The sequence below is a fragment of the Eretmochelys imbricata genome, chromosome 9, assembly GCF_965152235.1.
Source record: "Eretmochelys imbricata isolate rEreImb1 chromosome 9, rEreImb1.hap1, whole genome shotgun sequence".
Lineage (NCBI taxonomy): Eukaryota > Metazoa > Chordata > Testudines > Cheloniidae > Eretmochelys > Eretmochelys imbricata.
This window is the reverse complement of record NC_135580.1, coordinates 43,689,223-43,711,323: the sequence shown is the minus strand read 5'-3', so window position 1 is coordinate 43,711,323 and position 22,101 is coordinate 43,689,223. Positions and strand designations below refer to the sequence as shown.

The window sequence follows — 22,101 nt, the reverse complement described above, 5'->3', positions numbered from 1 at the left end:
CATAAGAATCTGTAATAGTATATTTCTAAATCTACATAATCATTTTTGTTCATTTCAAAGAAGACCAGATATTTTTTGCTGAACAAAGCTGCTGGCTTTCTGTATTTCTAATGATTACATTCAATGCCTCCAGGAAAGGAGGGTCACAGATAATACTTTTTGTTGAAATTCATTAATGATAAAATGAAGATAGGTCATTTTCATACAGCATAGCTCAATTGTTTAAAGTAGCTGTAACGGTCAGGGGAGACATACAGCAGCAGAAATCATGAATATAGCTATCACAGTGATTAAAAATTTGACAAGTTGGGTTCAGGCTGTCAGAGAATAAAGACACCCCCTTCTGACATTAAAAGCCACAAAAAGGAGGACTCACTAAAGGAGGAATTCAACCCATGGTCAGCTGCTTTTCTACCTCTGAGGTGGGCTGGACGTGTAGCAGAGAACAATGGTCAGGACCACCAGTTCTTCTGGAAGGCAGAGATCTGCAGGGGGCCTGGGGCCAGTTCCTCATTCCTGATGATCTAAATCTCTCCATGTTCTGTCCATTGCAGGACCGCAGTAACACTGTCTCCTACCATTGTTGGGTCTCCCACCTGTAGCCCATTTGTATCCTACCTGAGGTATGGAAAAATCCCAGCTGGGGAGTGTTAACATTTGGTCTCTAAATGAACTGTGTCATTTCAAAATGAAATGTTGATTCAAAATGTCCTTTTGAATCAATATTTTTATTAGAAAATGTTTTTGAATCTGTTTTGTTTGACCCAAAATATTTTTTTTTTTTAGTTTCATGTTTCTGTGAGGGAAAACTGGATAAAAAATCAGTTCTGGTTTGAAACTAATCAAATTTTTGGAGTGTTTTTTTGGTTTGGCCACTGAATCCAAAAATAATAATTTTCTCAGCTCTAGTTTTAAGCCTGTGGAGTCTGAGCATAATTCATAAGTTGTAAAAACAGATGCTCCAAATTGGCCTAGGGAATTACTCTTCTCAGGGCAGCAGTAGCTTACAATGCCCTCAGAGAGGAACATAACTATGTTGTATGGATAGGTCCCTGTGTGGCCCCAACCCAATGTATGCAGCAGGTTTCCTGTGATTTTATTTTCTCTTCCAACTGGAGCAATTGAGTTAAATATAAGGTCCAAAGTAAAACTGAAAGCTAAACAGTGAGTACTCTCATCTGAAATCTACAGGCATTACTGCTCATATATGGGCAGTATTTTACAGTGAAGTGCCATCACTTAGCCTAAAGTCTTCCACTTCAAGGCAGCACTGCTATACAATGCACTGCTTAACAGAGAAAGAGTATTTAAAGACAATTCCTTTGGGGTAGTCAAAGGTATCCAACAACAGAATGCAGGGCACTTTGTCTCATCTTTGATTGACAAGGCAATGTAACAATACATTAGAAAAGCCAAAAGCAATGAAAACAAAGATGCCTCACCAAGAACTGTATATGACAGAAACGTGCTTGCTTTCACAAAGAAACCAAAGAGTGCTAAATTACAGCTAGACTTTTTTTATACTTGGGTCAAACCGATCGTGGCATCTTTTCTGTGACAGATATGACAAGATCGGATTCCTCAAGTATGTGTTATGAAATATTAATTATACTTGTGCCTGTATATTTCTTGAGAAACTGAAAATTACATGTGATCCTGGGGTCTTTGTCTCTCAGCGGGCTGGATTGTGTTAAATGCGGAGATGAATCTCTTCATTTCAAGTGGGTTATGGAAAAGGGCCATACATTATCTCAGGGCTGGGAGCATTAAGTTTCCATCCCATAAAGAGAGAGATGTCTGACTCCCAGCATGGGAGGGTGGCTGTGGGGGGGAAAGAAACTGTCTATAGATATAATTAAGATGCACACTATAAAAACAAAACAGAAGGAGGGGAGGAGAAGGTGTGTGTGGGGGGAAACGACTATGCAAAATTGATTAGGTAATTTGGTAATCCACCTATTGGTTTTTCTGGAGTGAGAGATCAGCCATCATTACCCCCTGTGGTAGTAGTGAAAATGAGCATAAAAAGAATAAACAGAAAAAGTCACATAGTCTCTTTCAAGCTTCCTGATGTTACGAGAACTTTAAAGAATAGATGTTAGATTTCATTAAGTCTGTCTTTAGCTCTCACTGGCGATGTACATTTCCTGCTAGTATTTATGAAACTACCAGTGAGATTTGCATGCATATAGTTTCTGTATATCATTTCCTCTGTAGTTTATATTTGGATCTGAAAGTGATGAGGTTTGTTATGTCACCCTCAGTTTCTATGGGAGTAAATTCCACAATCTTCAGGCTGCCATGCAATTCTACACTTATTTATAATAGAAAAAGTCTCAGAACACATATGCTTAGGTGGTCAATTTTATATCAGCCTGAAAATGTTGCCTATACAGTACCTACATTTCAGTTAAGCACTAGGTAAGCTAATTTACTGAATTGTCCTATACTTAACCTGATTTAATCCATTTTGAAGATTCAACTATTGCTGGCTCACAGTACTTGTAACAAATCTTTCAGTGCCATTACTTCAATCTTTGCTAAAATTGTCTCATTTGCAGTCTATGCATTTCTTAGTTAACCTGTGCATATAAGTCCCATTGCCTTGCTGAATTAGGACCAGACTTTTGAATATTCACGTCTTTTCCTGGCAACACTTACAATCTTTGTAGTCTCAGAAATGTCAGAGGACTTAGGTTATGTTTTATTACACACAAGTGTGACAAAGAGTGGAGAGTTAAATTGGAGAACATATAATCTTAGAGAATGCCTGTAGTAAATGCTTTGTCAGTTTCCTAACATTCTCATCAAATTTCCAATGTAATTGATCCTTTAGGATTTCTAACCTCAGTCTCAAAGTCTGTCATGTTTGAACTTGGCAAATGAAAAAATACATTAAAAATACCTAAGCATGGCTATTTGCTGAAAAGTGCCTCTAAAAAGAGGCAGTGTGGGATTTCATATTTATCATTTCTCAGTGAATCCCAGATCACACCAACTTTGTTTACAAAAGAGTAGAAAACATGTTATTTCTCACTGCTATTTCTTCAAAATCAACCTGGGAGTCCATCTGATCTGATGCTTGTGCATTATCAAGAGTAATAAGGATTTTGCGATTGTAACTCAATTAATAATTCTGTTGATATGTGAGGCGGCTTCTATAACTGGAGTAAAGAGTATTAAAATATATATGTCAGTGATGCAAACAATAGAATGGGCCGAATGCAAAATTTAGTGAATCTTGGTTCTGAGAAGCATTTGTGAGCCAGTTTTATTTGCAAATCTATTTGATATTGAAAAATATTAGGGGTGAAATACTCGCTCCACCTGAAGACAATGGACAAGCTTCCCTTGATTTCAGTGTGGGCAGGATTTCACCCTACATGCATGTTACAAGTGAACAAGTTGTACAGTACAGATTGTTTGTGAAGTACCAGCTGAGAAATACCAACCACTGCAGTTTTACAATGAGCCCAGCTTCCATTCCTGAAACTGATACCAAACATGAAGGGTTTAGGAACCAAGAGGATATTAATACTGGCCGCCTCTTTAGCTTTGGAGGTAAAATCACCCCTCACGAAGTTACACAAAGGAATAACTACTTTACACAAAAGATCCTCAGCTGTTCAGAGTGCGAGAATTTAAGGCCAGAAGAGACCACCTTGATCATCTAGTGTGACCTCCCCCGCCACCCCAGACCCCGCTACATAACACAGCCCACAGAACTTCCCTGAATTAATTCTTATTTCAACTACAGCATATCTTTTACAATCCTCTCTTGATTTAAATATTTCCACTTATGAAAAATCCACCACAATTCTTGGGTAATTGTTCCAATGGTTGATTACCCTCACTGTTAAAAATTTGCACCTTAACAGAGCAGAATCAGAGAGTTATAGATAGACGTCCAGACATTCTGCGTGAACACGGACTTTTGACACAGCACCGAGGCAAATCTCTATGTGATGCTGTTTAGGTCAGGGACTTTAGTGCCTCAACTCCACTGGTGACCGTGGGCATCACTTGGTCAGCAGATTCAATCTACTTTTTCTTCCTCTATAGAGGGTAAAAATCTCCTTCATTGCCCAATTTAGGTCTTACATGTCAGAGCTTATTCTCTCTCCCCTACATCCCTAACTGATCCTTCAGACTCACAGTCAGCTTCTTTGGCACTCTTCAAATCCATGTTTCTCTCCCTTCCAGGGAGGGACTTATGTTTCTACAGTTAAGCAACATCAGTCAAAGAGATGCTCGCTTACTAGTGTCATTGTTTCAAATCACTCATGAGAAAACACATTCCTCCTTACCCCTTTACCCTCTGAACCCCATCCTTCTCCAGAATCCATTCTGTAAAGAAAGCCTGAAGTTACTACACACAGCAAGTAGCAAATTTCAAATAGTTAAGAATAAACAAAAATAAGACATTATTTGTCACATATTTTAAATTCCACCCTTTATATTATCTAGGGGGGAAATAAAAGAGAATTATTATTCTTTAAATTCAATTCACCTGTGTGACTGAATGCACCCTTATATTCACACCCTATACACCACTGTAATAATCTTTGTACAAAATATGCCTTGTGAGGTATCATTTGAAATTGAGTAACTTGCTGGTTAGTAATACCATGGGAAAACGTTATATGTGAAGTTATGAATTTTCCCTGCATGATGTTGGTGACACATGTTCAAACCCACGTAGCCCTGATTAGGCAGGACTGGTCAAGCAGCTCCTAAACAAAGGAATGTATGTTTACCTCAATTCACATATAAGTTGTAAACAGGGTCCTGAAACAAGAGGGGAGACAGGTGACAAGAAAACATCCACATTCAAGAAAACAGCATGAAATCTCTTTCACAGTCTCATGTCTCAAGCCTCACAGCTGAAAGGCACTTTATTTAGGGGTAACTCTCAGGAAAATATATTTCAAAGGGTGACTGAACTATTAAAGTAGGACAAAAGCACCTCAAGTATCTCTCTCTATCCATCTCTCTCTTTTTCCACCTAAGGAGAGAAAAAAAACAGCCTATAGACTCTGGGAGCAGATCCTGACCTGAAAGTTGGTTAGCAATGATATTGGGAACCTGTGGTAAAACTTCACCTTGAAGCAAGTCTAACTTGTTAAATTTAGAAAATGTTTTATCTTTATTTCTTTTGTAACCATTTCTGACTTTAATGACTCATTACTTGTATTCACTTAACATCTCTCTTTGGAGTTAAATACATTTATTTTGTTCTTTAATTAAAACTAATCCAGAGCTGTGAATTGTTTGGGTAACTCCATTTAAGGCACCTTATTTCAGAAGGTGAAGAGGCTGATCTAGATTTGATTTTGCCAAATAGGGAGGAACCGGTTGAGAATTTGAAAGTGGAAGGCAGCTTAGGTGAAAGTGATCATGAAATGGTAGAGTTCATGATTCTAAGGAATGGTAGGAGGGAAAAGAGCACAATAAAGATAGTGGATTTCAAGCAGGCAGACTTCAGCAAACTCAGGGAGTTGGTGGGTCGGATGCCATGGGAAGCAAGTCCAAGGGGAAAAACAGTTCAAGAGAGTTGGCAGTTTTTCAAAAAGACATTATTAAGGGCACAAGAGCAAACTATCCCAATGTATAAGAAAGATCAGAAGAATGGCAAGAGACCACCCAGGGAATCTTCAATGATCTGAAACTCAAAAAGGAGTCCTACAAAAAATGGAAACTAGGTAAAATTACAAAGGATGAATATAAATAAATAACACAAGTATGTAGGGACAAAATTAGAAAGGCCAGGGCAAAAAATGAGATTAAACTAGCTAGAGACAAAGGGTAACAAGAAAACATTCTACAAATACATTAGAAGCAAGAGGAAGACCAAGGACAGGGTAGGCCCATTACACAATAACAGGAAATGGCAGAAATGCTAAATGATTTTTTGTTTCAGTTTTCACAAAAAAGGTTAGTGAAATTGGACATCTAACATAATGAATTCCAGTGAAAATGAGAAAGGATCAGAGGCTAAAATAGGGAAAGAACAAGTTAAAAATTACTTAGACAAGTTATATGTCTTCAAGTCACCAGGGCCTAAATACATCCTAGAATACTCAAGGAGCTGACTGAGGAGATATCTGAGCCACTAGCGATCATCTCTGAAAAGTCATGGAAGATGGGAGAGATTCCAGAGGACTGGAAAAGGACAAATATAGTGCCAATCTATAAAAAGGGAAATAAGGACAACCTGGGGAATTATAGATCAGTCAGCTTAACTTCGGTACCCGGAAAGATAATGGAGCAAATAATTAAGCAATCAATTTGCATACACCTGGAAGACAATAAGATAAGTGACAATCAGCATGGATTTGCCAAGAAATCTTGTCATAACAATCTTACAGCTTTCTTTGACAGGGTAACAAGCCTTGTGGTGGGAGGGGCAGGAGGTGGGGGGGTAAATGTGGTATGTCTTGAATTTTGTAAGGGTTTTGATACTGTCTTCCATGACTTTCTCATAAACCAACTACGGAAATACAACCTTGATGGAGCTATTATAAGGTGGGTGCATAAATGGTTGGAAAATCATTTACAGAGAGTAGTTATCACTGGTTCACAGTGAAACTGGAAGGGCACGATGAGTGGGGTCCTGCAGGGATCAGTTCTGAGTCTGGTTCTGGTCAATATCTTCATCAATGATTTAGATAATGGCATAGAGAGTACAGTTATAAAGTTTGCCGACAATACCACGCTGGGAGGGGTTGCAGGTACTTTGGTGGATTACAATTCAAAATGATCTGGACAAACTGGAGAAATGGTCTGAAGTAAATAGGATGAAATTCAGTTGGGACAAATGCAAAGTACCCCACTTAGGAAGGAAAAATCAGTTGCACTCATATAAAATGGGAAATGGCTGCCTAGGAAGGAGCACTGCAGAAAGGGATCTGGGGGGTCATAGTGAATCTCAAGCTAAATAGGAGTGAACAATTTAACACTGTTGCAAAAAAAAGCAAACATCCTTCTGATGTATTAGCAGGAGTGTTGTAAGCAAGACACAAGAAGTAATTCTTTCGCTCTACTCTGCACTGATTAGGTCTCAACTGGAGTACTGTGTCCAGTTCTGGGTGTCACATTTCAGAAAGGATGTGGACAACTGGAGAGAGTCCAGAGAAGAGAGACAAAAATGATTAAAGGTCTAGAAAACATGACCTATGAGGAAAGATTGAAAAAAAACTGGGTTTGTTTAGTCTGGAGAAGAAAAGACTGAGGGAGGACATGATAACAAGTACATAAATAGCTGTTACAAGGAGGAGGGACAAAAATTGTTCTCTTTAACCCCTGAGGATAGGGCAAGAAGCAACGGGCATAAATTACAGCAGGGGCAGTTTAAGTTGGCCATTAGGAAAAACTTCCTAACGGTCAGGGTGGTTAAGCACTGGAATAAATTGCTTAGGGAGGTTGTAGAATCTTCATCATTAGAGATTTTTAAGAGCAGGTTAGACAAACACCTGTCAGGGATGGTGCAGATAATACTTACTCCTGTCATGAATGTAGGGGACTGGACCAGATGACCTCCCGAGGTCTCTTCCAATCCTACGATTTTATGTTTCTATGTTGATCTCCTTAAAGGGGCAATGGACCTGAAAGAGCTGCACAGCGCGGGGGAAATCTAGGACTGGCGGTGTATTGGGATTACTTTGCAAGTAGTAACCAAGGCTGCTGGAAGCCAGAGCATGGCTGGTGTTTGCTGACAGGCTGCTGGGGTCAGAGCTGCGTGACCAGCATAGTGGTTATACAGACATTCAGACAGACAATCTATTTCTAATTACATTTGATTGTCAGAGTTTATAGAAAACTATTACACAGATCAATTATAATTACTATTTATAAAGTAAATTAACACTATTTGATAACATGCAAAAGCCAATAAATAATGAATACTCACTTTACCCAATCTAGCTTAATAATACTTATTTCACTGCAATATTAAATACCACATCCTTCTGGAAGTTATAATTCCCAATGGCAAGTTAAATCAAACAGCATAATACAAAGAATCCCTAAATCTTCAGCCTAGATAAATATTAGAACCAGCTTAAATTTAATAGCAGTACTAATTGATGGCTAGATTGTGGATTTGCCACAAACCCTGGGGAAGGAGCAATACAAAGTTGTGCTTCTCCAGGACCAACTTATGACACAGAGTCATAGCTACTCAGTTCCTTGCTTCCTCCCAGACCCAGGAAGAAAATAATTCACTCTAGTACATTATCTGGTGCAGATTACTTTCTCTTCCATACCTTCCAGAGCAGATGAGGTCAGGTCCAATAACCATTGCCCATAAACTGCCTATTTTCAGTCTCGTGCTATACCACTCTCTTATGGTGAAAAATTAGGGAAGAGTTCATGTATAAACACTGCAGACTTTGAAGACCCAAGCTGTAAATATTCTTTCAACTGGACAAGAAAACACGTCTACTTTAAATGAAAATCAATTGTTGTTAAATCTGTTAGCTCTAGCTCATTTAGACTGACACTATTTCTGCAACTTGCAAAGAGTTGTGCTGAAGAAATAGTACAATAGAATCATGATGGATTCAGCACCGAAACACAGCAGTTCAGGTTGGACAGCAAGCACAACCAAGGAAGCATGAGCTGAAAGTTTATGCAGACTAGGTTAATCATGTTTCTGGTAAAGCTATTGGCAGATCATCTTTCCTTTTATGGCTGGAAAGGTTAGAAATCACACTCAGGCAAGGAAACATTTTGAAAGTTGCACACGAGGTTAATTGACCTAGTCAAACTCTGTATCCTGACTACGGTATTCTATGGAATTCAGTCACCACGGATTTGGGGATCCACTCTGGCAGCAAACAAGTCTGCTCCAGGCTGGAGGAAAATTCCACCAGCCTAGGAACACCACAGGATGGCATAGGCAACTTCACACTTGTCACAGGCCCCTGTGTAATGAATGGGGCTGCAGATAAGGAGGCATCTCCCCAGTCCTCAGCACTACAGGAATTCTGGATTGCAGAGCAGGCCATTGACAGCTGTGGGAAGGGTGCCATAAATTAGACCAGCTCCCAAGGCACAAAAGTAGTTTATACACCAGTTTACCACCATTCCACTGTGCTGTTCTTTTGGTTCTGTGCTTCAGTATAGCATACAATATATCCCAGTGTTTTTACTTTCAGATCCCTTCTAAGACCCAATGTGGAAAAACTTTTAAATGAGAGACTTACTTACCTGGTTAAAATGATGAAGTCTGTCAATTAAATGACTGATGAGAGGGTCTAATCCTTTGACTTTCAATTCTGGGTTATTAATTTGTGCCTTAAGTCCATTGGAAACAACTCTGCTGGTGTAACTAAAAAAAAAGAAACAAAAGATCAACCAGAGAGAAAATATTTACACTGAAAATGAGAGGGTAACATTTTACAGATTATTTTCATTAGAATAATGAACATGCACAGATTTTCCGTAATGAGTCAGGGTCAATAAACATATTACAAAGCAAACATGGCTGTAAATAGTGTAATTAGTGCAAACAATTCTTTCATCACCCCAAATCTGCATAAAATGACATGATTTCTTGCAGTATTATCAACTCCAACCCTTCCAATATCACAAGTCAGCCCCCAAAAAGATCATGAGAGATTTAAAAAAAAACAAAAACAAAACAAAACAACATTTCAGGTTTCTTATTTGTATTTTGGTGTTTGAACCTTTCAGGTTTATGCTTCAAGCTTTTCTGCACAACTCTAAGGACTGGAAACTTGCTTTAAAAATCAAATTTGAGATTTTCACATAATCACTGGGATCCTGGGGCTTTCAGGAAGACAACAAATATCGCAAGACTTGCAGTAAAATCGCAAGAGTCGGCAACACTGTACATTTTCTCGATCAGCAGGGGAATGTTCTACTCAGTGAGATGAGGCTTCTCAGGAGAGGTCAGCAACTCAGAAGATCCGATTGCCTGCTAGGCTTCAGCCTTAGATGTACTGTGAGAACTCCTTCCAGCAGCATAATCTGATACATGAGCGGTCTTCATCTCAGTCATGCATTATTTTTGTCATTATGACTTTGTTAGGAGCAGTTCAGATATATACATACGTAGGGCCCGGCTCTGGGCAATCTCACCTTAGACCTTTGGATCTGAAAAACATCAGCTGTTCTCACACAGTAAATGCCTGCCTCCATCAGCATCCTCATCCTATCACCATGGACAAAGTTATAGACACAGACAAACTAATCATTCAGTCATTGCTGTAGTTCTTGTTTTTGCATCCTTAATTACAAGGAACAAACTGGGGCCCCATGCTTCTGGGGATTCTGTGCAAACTACTTTGATTTCCCTGCACCTCCTGCAGCAAAACTGGACAAGGAAATATTCATGGCCCAGTTAGGCATTGGGACTGATGGGGAAGGTCACTCAACAACTGGCTTCCCCTATGTATCCATATCTGCTTGGGAACTGTGAATCATCATGCCAAATGTACACCTTTGTAAACTCAAGCAGAAGGAGGTTGCATTCTTCCAAATTGGAACTCAAAGAGAAAGGTCCTGTTACAATTGTCTCCTTAGCACTGATGTAGAGAATGTAGCTGTGGCTACTCAAAGTGGTGGTCCGCAGACCGCTGCCAGTCCGCGAGCCATCGGCTGCCAGTCTGCGCGCACATTGGGAAAAAAAATTGCCGGTCCCCCACATCAGATAGCTTGAGAAGCATTGCTCTACATGATAACTCAGATGTTCTTTCAGTCTGTCAGCAATCTTCCCTTGATAGCTTTTTAAGACTGGAAAACTTAGGATCGGGCTTTCACAGGGGGCTAAGAGAATTAGGCATTCAACTTGTATTGGCTTTCAATTAGAGCCGGGCACCTAATATCCTTTGAAAATGCCAGCATAAATTATCTCTTCTCTCAGTGACTAACAGAATTGCAAATTATAATTGGACTTTTACTAGGATGTTTGTCCTGTCTTAATTAAAACCAAACAAGATGAATAAAGTTAGACTTCAAGTAAACCTGACAGTAAAAACATTACATACTGCCGTTTAACATTTGAGTTCAAGGGTCTGCTTAAAATTCTGGTGAAGACTAGAGGAGGTGGCATGGTCAGTTAAGGAAAATTATCAATGACTTTAACCTCGCAGAGAAAGGAAAGATGACAATCATGAATGAGAGCAGGGAAGAATAAAGTGTGCAAAATAATGGAAATTTAGAAAAACAAAACATTTGTCATGTTAAAATACCCAACCAATAGCAGCCTGTATCCTAGTATTAGACACAGAAAAGGTATTTGATGCAGCTCTTTAGGATCATTCTGTTGCAGTACAGGAGGAATTTAGTTATGGACACCAATTTATAGCCTCCATCAAACTGTTCTACAATTCTACAATTCTCCACGTGCATTCCTTTGTCTGAGCATCTTCCCATCACAAACTATCTCCATAAACAGCAGCACAAGGCAAGGGAATGCTTTGCTACCTATTCTCATTGCTCTATGCTTTTTATCACTTGCTATAGCTATCAAAGTTTCTCCAGATATTCAGGGCATCACAATGATAAAGAATGTAAAAAAGCTTTTTTTCTGCCTGCAAATGAAATTGTTTTAACTCTGCAAATCACAAGCCTCCATTCAATGCTTTTCAGCAGCATTATACAGATTTTGTGTAAATATGATCCAACCAAAAGCAATGCCTTTATCCACCCCATCCATTGAGCCTCATTCATTTTCCATGCCAATGATCCCCTGAGGGATTCCAATGCCTGGAGGTACAAATCTCACGCAGTGTTATTATACTGCTTGTTGCTAAATGGGCACACTCTTTTACTTAATTTAGATCAAGAAAAATGGCAGAACTTTCATTATCTATATTTGGTTGAATCCAAAGTCCATTCAGATCAATGGGGCTATTTGTGCGCTTAAACATAAGCATGTAAGTGTTTGCAGGACTGAGGCCCTATACCCCAAGACAATGTTCAAATCAGTCTGCTGCCCAAGTCATTGTTAGCGTTTGATATTTAGATATCATAGAATCATAGAACTGGAAGGGACCTCGAGAGGTCATCTAGTCCAGTCCCCTGCACTTACGGCAGGACTATGTATTATCTAGACCATACCTGACAGTTGTTTATCCAACCTGCTCTTAAAAATACCCAGTGATGGAGATTCCACAACCTCCCTAGGCAATTTATTCCAGTGCTTAACTACCCTTACAGTTAGGAAGTTTTTCCTTATGTCCAACCTAAACCGCCCTTGCTGCAATTTAAGCCCATTGCCTCTTCTCCTATCCTCAGAGGTTAACGGGAACAATTCTTCTCCTTCCTCCTTGTAACAACCTTTTATGTACTTGAAAACTGTTATCATGTCCTCTCTCAGTCTTCTCTTCTCCAGACTAAACAAACCCACTTTTTTTCAATCTTCCCTCATAGATCATGTTTTCTAGACCTTTAATAATTTTTGTCACTCTTCTCTGAACTTTCTCCAATTTGTCCACATATCTCCTGAAATGTGGTGCCCAGAACTGAACACAATACTCCAGTTCAGGCCTAATCAGCGCGGAGTATAGCGGAAGAATTACTTCTTGTGTCTTGCTTACAATACTGCTGCTAATACATCCCAGAAGGATGTTTGCTTTTTTTGCAACAGTGTTACACTGCTGACTCGTATTTAGCTTGTGATCCACTATGACCGCCAGATCCCTTTCCGCAGTACTCCTTCCTAGGCAGTCATTTCCCATTTTGTCATTTCCCATCATCTAATCTTGGGATGTCAGGGAAAGCATATATCAAATCTGGTGGCTCTATCTTCTAGAGCTATTTATTTGTATGTTAATTATGTTCATATTTGTGCCATTACACCTATAGCCAACTGCTCTCTGGAAGCTACAGAGAGGGTTAGGACACGCAGGACCTCAAGGGTCTGCTTACTCATGTGCTTGAGACATGAATAGTCTACAGGGGCCGTACAAACAGCATGATTCACATGCCTGGGCAGCCAACTGCAGACCCCGGATGTGGCTGGGACTGCCCAGACATATGAACTGTGACAGGAGCTGCTGTTAAGTGCATCCAGAGGAAGCCATTTCCAGAGCACAATAATTATTGGTCCTAGAAAACCCAAGAACTTTAGTCCATCTTCTTGGGTGCCACTTACTGGGATCTCATCCATTAACTATTTACATATAGAACACTTCTCTAACAAACTGAGTCCAGAGAGACAAGGTGGGTGAGGTAATATCTTTTATTGGGCCAACTTCTGCTGGTGAGAGAGACAAGTTTTCAAGCTTACACACATCTGACCTGAAGAAGAGCTGTGAATTCTTGTCTCTCACCCAGAGAAGTTGGTCCAGTAAAAGATTTTATTTCACCCACCTTCTGTCTCTCTTATCCTGGGACTGACAAGGCTACAACAACACTGAGTCCAGAGAGTCTCAGTCCAGAGAGTATGGACTGAGTCCAGTCCATTTGCTGTAGGGTGGTGGGTTCCAGCAATAAGAGAAGATATGGCCCCTCAGTTGCTCTTGAGGGGAAGGAGAACGAAGGGTATTGAAAACCATGTTAACATGATAAACGATCACTTGAACTTGTAAGGGGTTTTCTGGACCTGCTTGCAGGTGAAGAGGCTAAGTAGAAATGCGTGTGATCAGAGCCAGAGTGCAGAGCACCAGCCTAGAATGCTGTGGGTTGAATTGTGCCTCTGTTTTAAGGAGCAACTTGCTGTCTCTCTCTCGGTTCTTGTGCAATATTGTTCTCAACAGTGTTACATTGCAACCTGTTAAGGAAAAGTTAGCATATGTGCATATGTGACTCCATTTTGGTTTGGGGCCCACCATTGTCTAAAAGCAAACACATCATGCACCAGGAGGAGTGTTCCTTAGATACTGCATTCCTGTGAAAACCCTCCGCTTGTTTCCAGCCTGTCTCGACTCCCGGTTTCTGTTCTTTGTCTGTTCCTTACTCCCTGCCTCCTGGCCTTGATGTAAGCCTCCCATCCTAATAAAAAAGGACCATGTTGTGTAGTTAAAATAATGGTTTAGCACAAAAAATGCACGTAGCAAAAATAAATAATAAATTTAAAAAGGGTTTGTCTATTGGCTAAAGTTTCTGATGCACGAGGGCAACATGCTTTGCTAAAAGATATATAATCTCTGTATAACCTGCATTCGGGGTCCCCTCCTAGTTAGCAGGGGGGCACCACGCTCGAGCGTAATGAACTTAGTATTTTTGGAAACTCTGCAGTTGTGGACTTTGTTCGTGTGCCTCAGCCTAGACTCAAACTGTGCATGACCTATCGGGTATAATTCGCAGCAGTTCCTGTGCGTGACCTATCGGGTATAATTCGCAGCAGTTCCTGTGCGTGACCTATCGGGTATAATTCGCAGCAGTTCCTGTGCGTGACCTATCGGGTATAATTCGTAACAAACTTTCCAGCAAGAGTATTGTGTATTTTTATCTAACTTCTCTATGTATGCTGTCAAACATAATGGAGAGAAGGCACGCTAACAACCCAAGGTGAGTCACAGAGCCACTGAGGAGGGAGGACTACAATTGGAGATCAGGATTGTTCCAGGAGGCAGCTACACATCTATCTGACTTGAACTCCTATCCTGTAAGCATAGAATTAACCTGCTGGCTCTGCATCAGGTCTGATATACCTTGGAACAAACAACATACATTTCCTGAAAGGTAATTTGATTTGTTTACTTCTTTGCACTATGTAACACATTTTTTTTGTGCTGACAACACAATTACTGAATTACTGAGAATGTACATTAAGAACCGTCAGAAATTGGTTGACTTTATCTAATAATCTGTACTCTAACTGAAAAATAGTAGTGCAGAATTGCTAATGCCAGTGATTCATAGATTCCAAGGCCAGAAGGGACCATTGTGATAATCTAGTCTGACCTCCTGTGTAATACAGGCCAAAGAACGTACCCAAAAATAATTCCTAGAGCAGATCTTTTAGAAAAACTTCCAATCTTGATTTAAAAATTGTCAGTGATGGAGAATCCACCATGACTCTTGTTGTTCCAATGGTTAATTACTCTAATTATTAAAAAAACACGCCCTATTTCCTTTAGTACTTTATTCATACTAGACCCTGAAATGTCTTTATCAACAACCTACAGGTCAAAAAGACCAGGAGATGTGTATAAAAACATCACCTATATGCAGCAATTCTGAACTAACCATTCTGCTAGCATGCAATGAATAGCAAATACAGGAAGAATTACTAATCGGTTTCAAAACTGTGAGTTTAATAGTAACATTATTTGACTGATCTACTGGGAAAAGCTAAAAACGTTATTTAATAAAATCTTAACAGCTTTCCAGAAATACAGTTTAGGTGATTTTTAGCTCACAAAATTATCCTAAGCTTGAAATGGGTCAGAAGCAAACTGTTGCCTAGACACTGGCATGGATAATATTTTGAACATAAATGTACATTTCTTTCCTTATTTTTGAAAAAAGATTTTGGCTTTAGAAGTTCTTTTCAAAGTCAGAACTATACCAGTGATTTTGAAACACTGTATTATTTTTCATTTGTCATCGGAAAGGAGACAAAATATAAGATGCTCCCAAACTACTGAAGAAAAAAGGAGATGAAAAGTGCTGCCTATACAATGTCCAAAACGAACCCGGTGTTTCCACTGGCTCTTTAGATAGCTACAGAGTTCAGAGAACAAACCTTAAAACTGAAAGATGCCAGACAGATAGCTGCAGGAGCTGCATTAGATACAGTAGTAATGATATTTAGCCACATGAGACTAGGAAATGGGGGTGGCATTATCACACCATTCCCTTCCCTGTTCCCTACAGGAGACAGTACCAGTTTGGTTACAAGCATCTGATCAAAGCTTTTACAGGCAGCAGTTCCATGTATTATTGATCAGTGTCCAGCTGGGAGACCATTTCCATGGCTCCATTTCCCTCAGGATGCTATTACTCTGAGCAGGGCCACTATATGCCATTAAGCTCCCCAGTGCTCTGATCTGCGGTGGCTAATGGTCTATGCTCTTCCCAGGATCAGAAAGAAACTCTGAACTCAGATGACCAGCCTGAATGAACTCAGTCTGAATAAGGAAGTCAGCTTCCGCATATACTCAAAGTGGGGATTAGAGAGCAACATGAAAACCCCACCAAAATTCATATGCATGGTCTCGTACACTGAATTTCTCAATTTCTTTTAAAAATAATATTAGTGTACTGCATACTTGATATTATAGCAAGGTCTTTTCAGGGAATACACTGAACTCATCTGATGTAAATCAGTGTAGTTCTGTTGACTTTAATCCTATTTTACTCTGTGTGAGGATCTGGCTAAATATATCTAAACCTCAGAAGTTGATGTAAACTATCTATGTTAGGACTTTCAAAGCTGCTTATAGTATTCAGGGGCCCAATTCTTATTAATTTATGGTGGAAATTGGATGTCTACATTCTTTAGGCCAGTGGCTTTCAACATTTCCAGACTACTGTACCCCTTTCAGGAGTCTGATTTGTCTTGCATATGCCCAAGTTTCACCTCACTTAAAAACTACTTGCTTACGAAATCAGACATAAAAGTACAAAAGTGTCACATCACACTATTACTGAAAAATTGCTTACTCTCATTTTTAATCACAATTATACAATAAATCAATTGGAATATAAATATTGTACTTACATTTCAGTGTATCGTATATAGAGCAATATAAAACAAGTGATCGTCTATATGAAATTTTAGTTTGTACTGACTTCGGTAGTGCATTTTATGTAGTCTGTTATAAAACTAGGCAAATATCTACATAAGTTGATGTACCCCTGGAAGACCTCTACATAACCCCATGGGTACACGTACCCCAGGTTGAGAACCACTGCTTTAACCACGTTGAAATTCTGAGCCCTCATTTTCTTCTCAAAAGTAGTTCTGCAGTTGGGCATTTGATTTTTCCTTCCTAAGTGAAGTAGTTTGCACTTGTCTTTATTGACTTCTCCAATTTGTCAAGGTCAATTGAATTCTAAGCTTGTCCTCCAAAGTGCTTGCAACCTCTCCCAGCCTGGTGTCATCTGCAAATTTATAAGCATACTCCCCACTCCTCTATCCAACTCATTAAAGAAAATATTGAACAGTACTGGGCCCAGGACTGACCCTGTGGGACTGCACTAGATACGCCTCCCCCCCCATACCCCGGTTTGATAGCAAACCATTGGTAACTACTCTTTGAGTTTGGTCTTTCAACCAATCATGCACTGCACCCACCTTATAGTAATTTCATCTTGACCACATTGCCCTAGTTTGCTTATGAGAATGTCATGTGGGAGTGTGTCAAAAGCCTTACTAAAATCAAGGTACATCACATCTACTGCTTCCCCCTAACCACCAGGCCTGTAACCCTGTCAAAGAAGGAATGCAGGTTGATTTGGCATGATTTGTTCTTGACAAATACAAGCTGGCTACTCCCTATAACCTTTTTGTCCTCAGCTACTTACAAATTGATTGTTTAACAATTTGTTCCAGTATCTTTCCCACTATTTAAGTTAGACTGAGTGGTCTATAATTCCATGGGTCTCTTTGCTCCCCTTTTAAAGATAGGTACTATGTTTGCCATTCTCTAGTCTTCTGGGACTTCACCCATCCCCCAAGAGTTCTCAAAGCTAATAGCAAAATTTTCAAGATTGCTCCAGCTAGTTCCTTAAATGTCCTACAATGAATTTCATAAGACTTTGCTGACTTGAATACGTATCTAACTTATCTAAATATTGTTTAACCTGATATTTCCCTACTTTGGCTTGCATTCCTTCCCCCTTGTTGTTACTATTGAGTATCTAGTCACCATTAACCTTTCTTAGTGAAGACTGAACCAAACTAGGCATTAAACAGTTCAGCTTTCTTGATGCCATCAGTTATTGGCTTACCCGCTAAGTAGAAGACCTACATTTTCCTTCACCTTTCTCTTGCTCCTAATTTATTTAAGGGACCTCTTGTTCTTGCCTTTTATGTCCCTTGCTAGGAGTAACTCATTTTGTGCATTAGCCCTTCTGATTTTTTTCCTGGATGTTTGTGCTATTCTTTTGTACTCTTCTTACCAATTTGTCCATGTCGCCACCTTTTTTTTTTTTTTTTTACAGGATTCCTTTTTGATTTTGAGGTCTTGATGGAGCCATCTTGACCTCTTACTATTCTTTCTTTCTTTTGCATTGGAATAGTTTGCAGGTGTACCTTTAATCGCATATCCTTGAGAAACTGCCAGCTCTCCTTGAATCCTTTTCCCCTTAGATTTTCTTCCCATGGCACCTTACCTAGCAGGTATCTGAGTGTGTTAAAGTCTGTGTTTTTGAAGTCTATTGTCCTTCTTCTACTGCTCTAACTCCTTCCTTTCCTTAGGATCATGAAATCTATCGTTTCATGATCACCTTCACCTCAATTGCCTTCCACCTTCAGATTTGTTACCAATTCCTTCCTCATGGTAAGAATCAAGTCTAAAATGGCTGGTTATTTCTTCCACTTTCTGGAACAAAATGTTGTCTCCTATATGTTCCAAGAATGTATTGGAAATTTTGTGTTTTACCATATTAGTTTTCCAGCAGATGTCTGAGTAAAGTTCCTCATTACTATCAGGTCTTGTGTTTTGGATATGTCTGTCATTTGTTCTAGAAATGCCATCTCCGCCTCCTCTTCCTGATGTCATGGTCTATAATAGACCCTCTCCTACATCACTCCTAACTTTTACCCCTTTTACCTTTACCCAGAGTTTCCCAGCTGGTCTGTCTCCTACCTTTTTCTGGCCCTCAGAACAAGTGTATATATTCTTGATGTATAATGCACCCCTCCTCCCATTTTACCCTGTCCTTCCTGAACAAGCTATACCCATCTATAACAATATTCCATTCATGAGACTTATCCCACCAAGTCTCTGTGATGCAAATTAAGTTATAATGTAGCTTGTGTACTAATACTTTGTTTTTCCTGTTTATTCCCTATACTCCTTCAATTTGAATATAGACAGCTAATATTCTGAACAAATTCCCTCACTCATTTCCCTGTCATTTCTCCTGTGACTAGCCTAAAATACAATTACCCTCAACCATTAACCCACACCATTATGTTATGCCCCAAATTCATCATTTTAACCATCTCTTCTGTGTTTTATCAATGCAAATCTCAGCACATCTGGCCTTATGACCCATAGGGCAGTATAATGAATGATTTTTTCCCAGGCAGATGTAATGAAGTTGGTAAACAGTACCATATGCTCAATAGCAAGAAAACTGTATTTCTAAAGAGTGGATTGAAATAAGCCTTCAGCCTTATCAACTTATGTCTTAACAACCCTGAATGCTTGCCTTTGAAAAATGGGCATGAATACCACATGGAGAGGAGTTTTATAGCACCTGGATGGTGATCATAGTATCCTACTGGCTGCTCACCAACCAACTTCATGGAGTCGCAATGAAGACCTTTTGCTTAATGTTGTATCAATTTCTAAAACACCAATTCCTTGGCTACCATCTACTCATCCACAGGATGACTCTACCAACTGGTGGCCCCCCAGTGATCCCTTTGGAATGACAGATTCATGACTGTGACTGACAGAACTGTGCTTCATCCAATAGCAATTCCATCAATAACATTACCCAGTGAAACCTAGTATGTACTTTTTTTGCCTTGTGTTATATTTTTTTATTTGTGAAAAGATCTGTCCCAGTTCTTTGTTATCTGGATTAGTGAGTCATTGTGCAAGGCAACTGAGAAGTCTCCAAGAGAGGAATGATTAATCTACTGACACTTAGCAAGTAGCTGTATCGCCTTTCATTAAGATGCAACGTTCAATAAACATTTATTCAAAAATAATAAAAACATCTTGATAAATTTGTTGTCTGTGATCCAGCAAACAGATATAAAATAATGCACCAGTTTGTATATATTTAACCAACCTATTCTCTTTTGCCAAACTCTAACACTTCCCATAATACAAATCCTTGCTAAAGTAAATTTTTTTTAGATCTTCAGACTGTATATTTTATTAGTTGGGCCTGGTTCTCCTCTCACTTACACCAGTGTAACTCCACTGACTTAAAATTAAGATCGACCTGATTTATGCCAGTGTAAAAATGAAATAATTTGTAATACGAATACCTTTGTAATACGAAACTTGCAATGAGAAGAGTCCAATAATTCCAATAATTAGCTGGCAAAGTAGTTCTCTAGAGGGACCTTCCTGCGAAGATTCATGGTCTTAGTTTGTACACATACTGGTACATGGCACTTGTGAGACTGAAAAGTGCCAGACATTTTTAGAATGTCACAGTAGCCATTGTGTGTGCATGGAAAGGAATAAACCACATTCCACAGCCTCCTTGTGGCTTATGGTACTAAGTGAGCTAGCCTAACATGCCTCAGTTCTCAAGTGAGTGCGTGTGGATCTGTGCATGGCACCTCCACCTTCAAGCCATTTCATTGTCTCTCCACTGCACTGCAAGCTCAAAAAGCCCTGTTCTTTTTTTCCCCAAGGCCCTACATTATGCAGCCTGATTGCATTTCAGAGCAGGGTGCAACCCAGCCCTCTCTGCTGTGGTAATGATGCCAGCCCCATACCCTTTTCATGCCTTCATGTCAGAAAACTCTCATGCTTTCATACATATTATTTTACTCCTTAGTGTTAGGATGGCCTTCCCTAAACCTTTCTGTAGAGCTGCCACTCTCAGTGTGTTCAGATCCCTTCTTTAAAGCTCACATTTGCCATCCCGCCTAAGAGAATTAATAGGCATGGAAAGGTGGTAACACAGTAAAACTTAATGGTACCTTCACGATTTGTACTCACCCTCCAGATCTTGCCAGAGTTGCAGTTTCCCCTACTCTGTCCTTCCCTACCTCCCCTTTGGCAGACTTGACCAAGAAAAAGGTGTTAACTCGTTACATATTAAAACTACAACTGCCTTGTCCATGCTAGGATTTTACTATGTATTCATTACCATCTGTTAGCCTAGTGTGGACACACTTGCTGTCTGTTTATGACTTTCACTGTGTCATGTTGAGTCTAGGTGGCACTGTTCAGGGCAGGGAATGTATTTTTTTCATTTGTTTGGCAAGGTACCTAGCATGCTGCTGAGGACCTGCAAAATAATGAAATATAAAATAAAAAGAATGGTGGATACTCTAATTAGGTATTTACACTTTCTCTGGAGGAAAAGGACTAGAATATCATCCCTGACACCAGTGCTAGAAGAGTATATAGAAGACCAAGCCCTCTGGCCCCAATTCTCTCTGTTATACTCTTGTGAATCGGTCATAATTACACTGAAATCAGTTTCAGAGTAACAGCCGTGTTAGTCTGTATTCGCAAAAAGAAAAGGAGTACTTGTGGCACCTTAGAGACTAACCAATTTATTTGAGCATGAGCTTTCGTGAGCTACAGCTCACTTCATGCATCCGATGAAGTGAGCTGTAGCTCACGAAAGCTCATGCTCAAATAAATTGGTTAGTCTCTAAGGTGCCACAAGTACTCCTTTTCTTTTTACTGAAATCAGTGGAGTTATTCCGGGAGTAAAAGTAGAGTGTGTGATAAGATATTCAGACCAGTGGGCACCAAAGGAAATCTTAACATGGGCTAAATATTTAACACAACTAGGCACAAACCCTTGAAAATATTCTTTAAGAGCAACATTTATTAAATAACTATATTTAAAAAAAAGAGAACTTTGAATTTAAGTGATATGCCTGAGAGACTGCAGCACAAACAGCCCAATTCTAGATTCAGCTCATAATGCAATGTCTAGGGAACCACATCTAGTAAATGAAAATAAAAGTGAGTGAGGCACATGCGGTTGCTCTACAGATCTCATGAGGCAGAAATGACTTGGTGGATACTGTCTCTGGCAGAACTGCTATAATAGGCTTTGACTTTCACAAAATTGCCTTACCCAATAATAACAATGGGAAATGCAAGGAGAAATACAGCTTGCTAATGTTCTTTGACAGGACTAGGTTGATGGTGTCAAAAGGAACACAAAACTAAATATCCTTTTTAATTATCTTTGTCCACTTCATGTAGAACTCAAGGGACCTTTTACAATCTAGTTTATAATGGAAGGCCTCCCAAATATTGGCATAAGGGCAGGTTGGCAGATAGACTTGAGTGGTTTGAT

The 22,101-nt window shown here is 39.5% G+C and overlaps 1 protein-coding gene across 1 annotated transcript in view; it reads right to left on the bottom strand.

Annotated features, from left to right (window-relative positions):
* The window catches only part of LOC144270318 (glypican-5-like), a 599,436-nt gene that overhangs the window by 218,192 nt on the left and 359,143 nt on the right, over positions 1-22,101 (bottom strand). Inside the window, exon 7 of the mRNA XM_077826708.1 lies at positions 9,211-9,331. Within this exon, the coding sequence (XP_077682834.1) occupies positions 9,211-9,331 (121 nt within the window). The remainder of the gene's footprint in view (positions 1-9,210; positions 9,332-22,101) is intronic.